At 40.3% G+C, this 11,770-nt stretch overlaps 1 protein-coding gene across 1 annotated transcript; it reads right to left on the reverse strand.

Moving 5' to 3' along the window:
- Window positions 1–260: 260 nt before the first annotated feature.
- Window positions 261–1,196, reverse strand: LOC143627228 (protein LURP-one-related 11-like). Its single transcript, XM_077097101.1, has 2 exons — window positions 861–1,196; window positions 261–732 (listed from the first exon to the last, which is right to left on the reverse strand). Exons 1-2 carry the CDS (start codon window positions 1,104–1,106, stop codon window positions 403–405), a joined length of 576 nt encoding a protein of 191 aa, XP_076953216.1. The 5' UTR covers window positions 1,107–1,196; the 3' UTR covers window positions 261–402.
- Between the last annotated feature and the right edge of the window lie 10,574 nt (window positions 1,197–11,770).

Consider the following 11,770-nt stretch of genomic DNA (forward strand, 5'->3'; position numbering starts at 1 on the left):
ATTCAAGTTATGAATCACGAAACTTCCTTAATCTTGACTTTTGACTAGTTTGAACACTCTATTATGTAATTAACTAATTAATAACGGGTTTTCTCAGTTATGGGTCTCAGTCTAGGTAGACGGCCAACTCATCACATTTCATACTTCAAACAAAAGGATGGTCAGAGTGTCCAGGCTTTAATGATAATAATAGTTTCTCATGATATGCAACAAATTTTATCGAAAATTTTGGATAACGAATAATAAAAAGTTAAAACTCAATTGTATATACAACATATATATTCCCATGTTTGGTAGGTACATCCACCTAATTAAATCATGAATTAGTCACCAAAAACCAAGCAAAATTTGTATGATTTACAACCAATCAAGATCCACAATCAAAGCTTGTAAATTTCATGGTTATAGTTGACGATGGATCAACCCATGAACCATAATAATCGCCATGATCAATGATTGATCTATATTGGGTTCCACTGTTAACACAAACACATCCTTTCCAAGATCCACACCCGAAGCCGTTTGCTTTCGCTTAATCTCCGCAACCGAGCTACCATCTTGATCAAGATTCACAATCTTGAACCCTAGTTTCCCACCAACAATCTTGTAACCACTTTGAGAAAACCCTAAATCTACATGAATCATTTGACGTTTCCTTGTTACACGAAACCATCGTTGTTTCTTCGAAAAATCCCACTTGTATCCGTCCCAACATCCGAATATTCGTAATTTCTGCATCAAGAATATTCAAAAATATAATCACGTTTGGCTGTCACTTTATTATAATCGTTTTGAGTTTAATGGGAAATACAGTGGAATGACTTTAACATGATGCATACAACATATTACATGTTACATACCTTTTGTTGTATTCTGAAAAGCACGTTGCCTTGAATATCCATCAAGTAGACTTGTGAGCTGCATTTCTTGTCGTAATTATCAACACGAAACACGATTTCTCCATTTGAGTTGTATGTGGTGCATCCATGGCTGTTGTAGACTAGAGACTTCATCCATATTGTGAAGCATTCTTGTTTTGAGCTTACGTATGGTGACGATGAAGATGATGTAGAAGATGATGGAGTTTGAGGATAAACCTTAGCCATTGTAGGGAGGAAAGTAAGTTCTGTTAGAAGATGGAGGGTTCTCTCTCTCTCTATATATATGCATACATACACCCATGTGTTGTCAAGAAAAACAACCATCCAATATTTGTTTGGCACATATTTTATGTTTATTTAATTGAAGTTTTTATAATTGATAAAAGCTAAAAGTATATGTGCAACAATACCATATATTTTTAATACTTTACAAATTAGGCATTTGTCTTACATGGATTGTGATGTTTTTTTAAGCTGTGATAGAGAAGGAGGTAAATTTAAATCAAATTGTGGGAAGAGAATGGTGTGTAACTTTTTAATACTTTAGCAAATAGTAGACATGTACATATTTCTCTCCATGATTTATAAACACATACATGTACATTTCATTTGTTTTTATAAGCCGAATACTTTTTTTTAACGACCAATCAAGATTTTATAGTTAAAATTCACTATCATTACAAGCAAGACACCAACAACGACTAAACAACAACCAACCACCCCCAAACATTATACAAACATCAATCCCAAACAAAATATATAATAAAACACTACCCAAACACAGGTTATAACATAAAATTAAAGCCACGTCACTTCTCCCACGTGAGACTCTCATTCTTTCCCCGGTTCTTTACTCACAAAAAGCATAGCGCCTTTATCTTGCCAACCACGTTATTAATATTTATCGATTTACCTTCAAACACAAGAGCATTTTGCGCACGCCAAATGAATAAATCATCTTTAAACACATCACACTAAACGCTTTTGCTTTCCGCTTTGGGAAGTTGGAGAACCAATGTAAATATAGCAAGTCTTTAACCAAAAATTAAAAGATAGAAGATACATATTGCTACAACAAAGATAAGACCAATGATAGTTAGTGGACTGGTTAGGCTAAAAGGCTTCAAGGGTTCAGGATAGCCTAACACAGGTCGTGGTGTCCCTCTATGTTTGCAAAACGTAGAAGGAGGTTCACTAGTTAGTTGTTTGTTGTTATAGCTCACTGATGATCAAGAACCGTGATGTTTGGAATCGGTTTTGGGATGATGTTCTTGGTGAAGCTATGGAGTTGTTGAAGTAAGAAAGAAATAAGCTAAGAGCATATTTCTCAAGGAAGAAGAGAAGATTAGGGAGATGGTGTTATCTGCCCAGATCTTGGTGTGTTTGTGTTTATGGCTAAGCATCCTTTATATAGGTGAGGAGATGTAAGCCTTTTAGTTCTGATGTAACTAACTAGTTAGCCTCTTGTTTGCATAGAGAGTTGACCATTAGTGGGCGGGAAACTTTGGACCGATGGTCCATAGATAAAATAATAATACTTTATCTGAATGTGTCCTTTGCTCAGAGGGGACAAGGATGTGAATACTGATGTGACATTGTACTGTAGCACGTGGGTGCTTATTTACATAAGTTTAGGCGGGATTTGAAGCTTTTAACCTTTTAACCCTTTTAGCGATAATATGTTCCAGCCATTTTATTATTTCCTTGGGCTACCCCCGTCATCAGCCCCCCAAGTCAGAGGCGTTTGAGAGGTAAGATCAAGGGCTTCTGACTTTTTTACACATTTTGTTTATTGCTTAAAGGCTTCGAGGCTTGTAAGCCTCAAGGCTTTTTTCAGCTTTGGTTATTTTTTGAATTATTGATGTGACAGTTGATTTGATGGTAACTGCCATATTGTAGTTCCCAATAACTGCTTTTTCATTAATAGTTATTGTTGGGATAACTATTCACTTTCTTCCAGATTTCTTTTAACAATTTCCACCATAAACACTTTCAAGTTTCATTCAATCAATCTCCAGGTTAGTCTCGATCCTTCCTTTTTCTTTCAAAATTATGGTTGCCAAAAAGGACCTTTCGATCAGTTTTTCCCGATTAACCCAAGAAGAGGTTGAATCGTTCTGTATTGAATGGGGAATAGGGTTGAAGTACAAACCGGTTGCTCCGCCGGTCGACTCTTCCGTTGATCATTGTCCGGCGGGTTTTATCGCTTTATATTGCCGTCATTTCAAATTTTCTAACATCCGACATCCTTTTTCGGTTTTTGTTCTTAATGTTTGGAGTATTATCGTATATCATTTAGCCAAATCCATCCGTTAGGGCTCGCTAGGGTTTTGCACTTTGAAGTTTTGTGTAGAGCCTTAGGTTATGACCCTTCGTTGTTGAGTTTTCTCCGTTTCTTTCGTTTGGCAAAGAACGATGATTAGTATACGTTTGAACACACCAAGGTTGAAAAGTGTTTGGTTTCTTCGGCGGTTACAACCCTCGGTTCTTGGAAGGACTGTTTTTTCTTTGTTTCCGATTCTATCCTTCCGTTTAAACCTGTTTGGAGACAACCTGAAGCCGTTTTAAACGAGCCTGAACCAGCCAAATCAGAGTTGAACGATTTGCTTCTGAAACTTATTAGGGAATGTCCTTCACGTCTTCGCCCTTTTCCCGAACATCTTCTTGTGTTATTAGGAATTAGCAAACTTTGGAATAAGCCTAATCGGGATCCCGTGCTTATGAGGGATAATAAGGGTATGCGCTTGTTTATCCCGTACTTGGTTTACCTTGTTGATATATTTGTTAATGGATTTATTTTGTTTTTGCAGTCATGTCTGCTTTGGATTTCCTGAAGAGTGATGATACTTCCGACGTTGCTTTTACTGATGCTGCAGCCGTTATTGGGGAGGATTCGGTTGTTCGAGGCAAGAAGGGTCGTTTTGAGGGTGCTGAGTATGCTGGGGTTGAAAAACGTTAAAGGGTTCACCAAAACTGATGTTCCAAAGTCTTCCACTCGTCGTTCCACACGACGTTTTCCGAAGTCTGTTGCTACCTCATCTTCTCATGAACCAGTTGAGGTAAGCGATGATATTCAAGCTTCTGAAGACCAGGGTCCGATTATGGAGGTTGAGAAGGAACAGGGGTTGGTGATTTTTAAGAAGAAGAAATCGGCTGGCAAGAAGGTTGAGATGCCAGTCGTTCAAGGGTTGGATGGAAATGCGATTTATGTGTCGGAATGGAGTGTCAGGATTGGGGATAGTTTCAAGGATCCTGAAGTTTGTGCCGATGCTTTAGCCCATTTTGCTCCTCCGGGGGTTCGTGATACTATCTCCAAGATGGAAGGTGACTCCTTGTTGTCCCGGTTGATTTTGAACTATTCCAACGTTTCTGCCCTTTTGGCAGAAGGTGTCACCCGTTTTAGGAAAGGGATGGAGGAATATGAGGAGTTTATGATCACGAAGGAGAAGATGAAGGTCTCTATAGCGACCATGAAGAAGGAAGTTGAATTTTATTCAGATAAGGAGAAAGCGCTTGTGAAAAAGATTTAAGAGTTGTCTCGTGGCCATGAGATTGAGATGGTCGGGCTGAAGAAAGCTATGGAAGTTGACAGGTGTTGGTGCATGTTTTGTAACAGATGATCTTTTGTGTTTGTTAGAATTGAGAGCAACGGTCAAAGGGGAGTCTGTTGGTGCATTTTGTGACCGTCGCTATGCAATTCTGTTAAGCGAAAACGAAGTGCGAAGTTAGGACAACTTCGCCATAGGCGAAGTTGTAACAACTTCTGCGAACAACTTCGCCTTAGGCGAAGTTATAACAACTTCGCCTACAGGCCCAAGAATGTGAAGTCGTTTATATATATACATGTGTGTCTTGTTTAGGTTTGGAATCCAGAAATTAAGAGTGTTTTAGTGTTCAGTTTATTTTGTCTAGAGAGAAACCGAGAAGGAGAGTCGTGTGGGACGACCCGAGGTAGAGCTCACCTCGGGTCGGCCGTCATTTGTTTTCGTGTTTGGTATGTAAGTGTTTTGATTATTATATGAAAAGATCTGCAGATGTGTTTATCCCATTCGTGTGTTTGTTCGTGTATGTGTTTGTGTGTAATCGTGTTCTTCGTCTTCTACACCAATAAACGAGTCTAGGAGGATTCCGCACTCCTAGACCTCGTGTGGATCTCGTATCGATCGGCGACGCCCCACGGGGACCTACAACAGGGCTAGGTTGGATGCTGACCGTGAAGCTTTTGAGGTGCAAAGGAGAGCCTTCGAGATGGAGAAGGAAGGCTTTAAGGCTTCGGTTACCCAAACTTTTGAAGATAACAAGTGGTTGATCAAGCATGGGTTTAAGAAGGTTGTATCCTACTTGCTTCATTCTAAAGAGTTTAACTCGGTGCTGGGTGATGTTTACACAAAGCTGCTAGGCCATGGAAAGCATTTGGGTTTCATTACAGGCTTTCATCATCACGAAACCGGTCAGCCTATGGAGCAGTCTCCTTTGTTCAACCCTGAAGCCTACAAGCTTTTCACCGGTTCAGTTCATGCGATGGAAAGGCTTACTTACCCTTATGTGGGTGAAGTTTCATCATGCTATGGTAAGCCTCTTTCAGTTTTGCAGGGTTTGAAACCAGCCGACCTTGATGAGAAGGTTTCTAAGGAGGTGCTTGAGTCTTGGTCGAAGAAACGTTCCCGCTCCGGTGACAGTGAGGAGACTTTATCTGGGGAAAACGACGGATCTCATGTGGAAAGCCTTGAAGGCTCGGCTGTTGCTGATGTTGGACCGCAAGTCAAGAAGTCCAAGAAGGGTAAAAGTGTTAAGGCTAGTACTTCCAAGCCTGCTGCTGGTGTTTGAACACTTAATTCGTAGTTTTCTTAGCATGTTTAAACAATGTTTTGTAATCTTGAACAATGTAGGTTTGGCATGGAACTCTTAAAGTTTATGCCTTGTGGTTGTGTTTGGCTTTTATGGCCCTTGAACATTTTCTTGGGAATCCTTGTGATTTCCTTGTTTTAGCCTTAATTGGCTTATTATGTATGGATGCTATGGCCTTAGAATGGCCTTGTTTATAAACTTGTGATGTTCTATGTATTTGTGTGCTGATTGCTTGTCTTATTTGTTTGATGTGATTTTAGCTAATTTTCCTTAAGAAGTTTAGTGCTGCAGTCACTTTAGCTTCAAGGCTTTATTAGGTAAAAGACACATGTTGGCTATCCTTTATATTATTACTTAATGTATGTTTTTGTTTTCGTAAACTTTTTGATGTTTAAGGAACGAATTGGTGTAGATTGTTCAGACATGTCTATGAGATTAGTTTTAGTTCAAAAATTTTCTAAGTCTCATGGAGTTGGATTGATATAGGTACTCACCCCTTATATAGTTCCATTTAACCCTTGAACCTATTGAGCGATGTGGCCTGGGAGCTCATCCCCTTACATGGCCCTTGCCATGGAGTTTCTTTCTAGGTTCTCAACCTGATTATAGGATAGTAAAGACAAGTTATGGCAAAAACTTTATCATTCATTCAAGGGGTTGATGTTCACAAAAAGGAGAATTATACATCTCTTGAAATACATCTTAATACTTAGACTAGGCATGGAACCTTTTAAGGGTTTTGCCGTTCCAGTGTCTTGGAAGCCTTTTGCCTTCTGCGTCGGTCAGCTTGTAGGATCCATGTAAGGCCCCGAACCCGGTAGCCCTACTTTAGCGTCGGATTTACTCATAAACACAGTTCTTCAAATCAGAGTTTATTAAAACTTTTCGCGGAATATAAAACATCAATCATTTGTTACAAAACGTTAAACCTTTTCTTTGATACCATAACACAAAACTTTATATTTAAAACATCTTTACTTCTTTCTTCAGATGCCAGCCGTTCAATCCATGCCGTGTGTCATCCTCATGCTAACTCTGTAATCAGCTCACCTGCGTGCATACTAAAAGTCAGCTACGCTGAGTGAGTTCTAGTTAATCGAACGCCATACAATACATACACATACATACATATCCGTAGATACATATCCATACTTCACTAGTTACTCTTCTGTTCTACTTACATACTTGCTACCATACATACATACATATCTACAATCCCTAACCTCAGTCTACCGAGAGTACGTTCATAGTTCACCGTCTATATTTGTACTCAAGGTCGTGAACACGTACAAAGGTCCGCAGTCCTTACCTATGTTCACCCTTTATGGTACGTGCAAGGTCCGCAGTCCTTCCCTATACCATCCTACATCCACGACACGTACAAGGTCCACAGTCCTCCCCTATGTTGCAACCTAAACCATAGCACGTACGAGGTCCGCAGTCCTCCCCTATGCTACCACAATACAACTACAGCACGTATAAGGTCCACAGTCCTTTCCTATGCTGATGCCTATCTATAATACGTATAAGGTCCGCAGTCCTTAACTACGTTGTCGTCTATTATCTGTAACACGTATAAGGCCCACCGTCCCTATCTACGTTTACATCTATCATCTACTTTACGTATAAGGCCCGCAGTCCTTAACTACGTTTACATCTATCATCTACTTTACGTATAAGGCCCGCAGTCCTTAACTACGCCATCACCAGCCGAGTCTATGTCCGACAAAAGCTAGAGGGATTTGCCATCCTAACTTACTATGTCGAACGTAGAACTCACATACCATTCGTGTACCTGTATACACCTACTTCACATATACAATAATTACATCATAGCATAAGAACACCCTAGGCGTTCTTTACATCATTCATTTAACAACCATACCTCTTGTCGATACGTGCAATATCCGAAGATCGTTCACGCCCCGACAAGTATTCATTTGTAATGTTCATACATCTTCGATGTATAATATTCGTACCTTTATTTTTGACCTGACAGTACGCGCAATATCCGAAGATCGTTCGCGTACCGACAAGCAACCATTCATATCCATCACATATACCACATATGGCATACACTTATCACTTAGGATAAATGTATTAACAACACATCGAGTATGCACACAGCCCCGAAAACATAACACATAAATGGGGCTAGAAACTCACCTGAATACTGTTACGCTCTCCGTTAATAGTTATTCCCCTCTTGAGCTGTGCACGGCTAACTGTATAATATTTACACGTATCAATTAGCTACTACTACTTATGTTGCGTTTCTATCTTTATATGACCCACAACGAACGGGGGTCCGGGGGCAGCGCCCCTGGTAGCGGGGTTCTAGGGGCGGCAGCCCCTAGCGGGGTCCAAGGGGCAGAGCCCCTGGCTGGGGTTAAGCTGCCTTAACACATTTTCCATTAGGTTTTTAATTTATTTTCTAAACGAACCTCACTTCAGGCGAAGTTAAACCTCGGGCGAACTTGGCTTCAGGCGAAGTTAAACCTTAGGCGAACTTGGCTTCAGGCGAAGTTAAACCTTAGGCGAACTTGGCTTCAGGCGAAGTTAAACCTTAGGCGAACTTGGCTTCAGGCGAAGTTAAACCTTAGGCGAACTTGGCTTCAGGCGAAGTTATCCTTAGGCGAACTTGGCTTCAGGCGAAGTTATCCTTAGGCGAACTTGGCCGTAGGCGAAGTTATCCTTAGGCGAAGTTACGCTTGAAGGCGAAGTTACGCTTGAAGGCGAAGTTACGCTTGAAGGCGAAGTTCATCAGGCGAACTTAATCTTGCAGGCGAAGTTCATCAGGCGAACTTAATCTTGCAGGCGAAGTTGTCGCGCTGCAGATCTGTTTGCCCATAACTCCTTCGTTTCTTAGCCAAATAACTCGATTTTGGTACCCACGGAACCGTATGGTCGGCGCCTACAAACCCCAACCCTCAAATCGGCCTAAAATCGACGTTTTAGGGGTCCGATTTGGGCAGTTGGGTTTCGGGTCCGGTTAACCCATCCAATCCTAACCATTTTCAGTAATAATAGCTTTGTTAGATTAGTTCTTACCTTACCAACTCAGATCTATCAACAAATCTCGGGTCTCGGCTTCGAATCTAGATCGGTTAGAATGTGTGTGTTTTGAGGGTGTAAGGAGTGTGTGTTAGGGAGTTTGGTGAGAAATGAGATATTTTGGGATTTTGGGGGTATTTATATCTCTGAAATCCCATTCTCATTTAACCTATCTCAATTAACCCAAGTCCATAACCCACTTCCATTACCCGACACTAGCCCGACCCATACCAACTCCTATTCTTTTATTTATTTCCTGATAACCCGAGTAAACTTCCCATCTATTAATAAGTAATATAATTAATATTACCTTTGAAATTTCGGGATGTTACAATCCACCCTTGTGAGCTTCAAGGATTTTGTTTGGCCCTTCCCACTTTGGGCCAAGCTTTCCTTGGTTTTCTTTCTTGCTGGCCTCATTGTTTCAGAGTACAAGGTCTCCAAGCTTGAAACGTTCATGTTTTACTCTTGCATTGTAGTAAGCTTCTATTTTCTGTTTGTACTTAGCCTCTTTTATTGCGGCTTGATCACGAACTTCTTCAAGGAGTTGCAAATTCAACATGGTCTCATTGTCGTTTGATTCGAGGTCCATGTTGAGTGTTCTTTGAGTCACAACTCCAACTTCGGCTGGAATTACAGCTTCCGATCCTAACACTAGGCTGTAAGGTGTTCGTTTGTGGCTTGTTTTTTCGGTTGTTCTTATTTCCATAGAACATTTGGGAGTTCTTCAAGCCAATTGTTGTTGTGTCTTCCCAGCCTTGTCTTGATTCCTTCACCGATGGTTCTGTTTGTTCTTTCAACTTGGCCGTTGGATTGTGGGTATGCAACTGAGCTGAATACTTGAGTGATTCTGAATTCTTTGCACCATGTGCTAAAAGGCTTCTCAGTAAACTGTTTCCCATTATCCGTGACCAACACTCCTGGCAATCCATAACAGCAAATGATGGTTTCCCATACGAAGTCGATGACTTGTTTGCCCGTTATTTTTGCAAGTGGTTTGACTTCAGGCCACTTGGTAAAGTAGTCCACAGCTACCAACAAAAATTTTACCCCACCCTTGGCTGGTGGGAATGGACCAACAATATCCATTCCCCACTTGGGAAAAGGCCAAGCTGAGGAGATGGGGACTAGATCGTGTTTAGGGCTTTTGGGAACCGGTGCATGAATTTGACAAGCTTTACATTTCTTGAGTTGTTCCGTTGCATCTCGATGCATGGTAGGCCAAAAGTATCCGAGGTTCATTAATTTTGCAACCACCGTTCTTGGCCCAAAATGAGCTCCACATATTCCCTCGTGAACCTCTTTGATCAGATATTGACTTTGTTCGGGGTCTACACATCTCAGTAGTGGTGCAAGGTAAGCCTTTTTATAAAGCGTTTCTCCTTGCAACACATACTGTCTTGATTTGATTCGAACCCTTTCAGCCTCAGTCTGTTCCAAAGGTAACTCACCATTTTTGAGAAACTTTTCTATGGGAGTCATCCAATTGGGACCTTCTTCAGTGATTACATCTTGGACCTCCAATTCTTGGATTGAAGGAGTCTTCAACACTTCAACCAAAACTTTCTTGGTGAAGTGTGCAAATGTGAGGGATGCTAGCTTGCTTAGAGAATCAGCTCTCTTGTTTTGTGATATTGGGACTTGCTTGATAGTGCACTCTTGAAATGTGGTCATCAACCCTTTTGCCTTTTCACGGTACTTCTTCATGTTGGGCTCTTTTGCTATATAGCTATCATTGACTTGACTTGAAACAAGCAACGAGTCTGTGAATGTAACACCCCGACCAAAGGCGGATTATACATCGGGGCGCCACATATTGTTTCATTACTCGTGACACTATTGGGTGTCAATATTTAATAAATACATTCATTCGCGCACGCGCAGAGTAAACACAGATAACATAAAACATCATAAATCAATATATTATAATCATAATATTCGAACAGCAAAAACTTGTCTTGATACATTTTAATCTAGGTCCAAAATAAAGAAAACTTCCTATGTGTCCACAAGCTCCAGAACAGCTACTGCAAACCTGAACATGTGTTAAAATAAACGTCAAACACTTGCGTGTTGGTGAGAAATCAAGTTTAATACAATACATAGATAACAATAAATCTGCGTGCAACACGTGTATGTCTGGTGTTTAACAAGGGTGCAATCAGATTTTGATCAAGCCTAGATAGATCATAGCTCATAGTTCATAGTTCAATCCGTGCTCCCAATTGAGCACAAAAACGAGAAAACATCTGTGCAAGTGTAAACAAAGAAAACCGTAAACGATAGGTCTCCCGTGTTCATCTAATGGATCCATGAAAACTGCGGAATAGGCCGAACAAAGCGGTTAATGATACACACATACAAATAAACAGCCAAGTAAACGTCCTCAACACATGGGATACTGCGCGACTAAAGCTCATAAACAAGTTTAAGACTCTAAGTTTGTATGAACACATGAACATCCCAAAACATTAAAAGCAAAAAGGGATTAGGTACGAGATTACTCACTTGATAAACGATGCGGTGTAAGATAAAGCAAGAACCAAATTTAAACAAGCACAAGTTAACCTATAAATAAGATTATTGTTTTAACGATTTGTCTTGATTATAAGTTAGCATAAGTAAATTATTATATATAATATATATATTACCGGAAAAGCAGGACAGAACAGGGAGGAAGACGGAGGCAGAGAGGGAGGCGGCAGAGAGAGCAAGGAGAACAGGAGAGATTAAGTGCTTTGTGTGTGTAGTGTTAGGAAAAATAATACTATTATTTATAGAGAAACCCTAGGGAACACAATCCCTAGAAAAAGGGGAAAAAGATCTCAAAAAGCAAAAGATTCCAAAAGCAAAAGATATCAAAAGATACGGCAGCAGGGAAAAAGAGAAAAAGTTGACAGGTTAACAGTAAAAAGGCATGGGCAGTTCAGAAAAAGGTACTGGTCAAGCATGGAAAAAGCAGATCTCAAAAGATAATGTCAGTCACT

The sequence above is a fragment of the Bidens hawaiensis genome, unplaced genomic scaffold, assembly GCF_021521415.1.
Source record: "Bidens hawaiensis isolate Kalapana, Puna unplaced genomic scaffold, B.hawaiensis_p1.1 tig00004618_1, whole genome shotgun sequence".
NCBI classification, from domain to species: Eukaryota; Viridiplantae; Streptophyta; class Magnoliopsida; order Asterales; family Asteraceae; genus Bidens; species Bidens hawaiensis.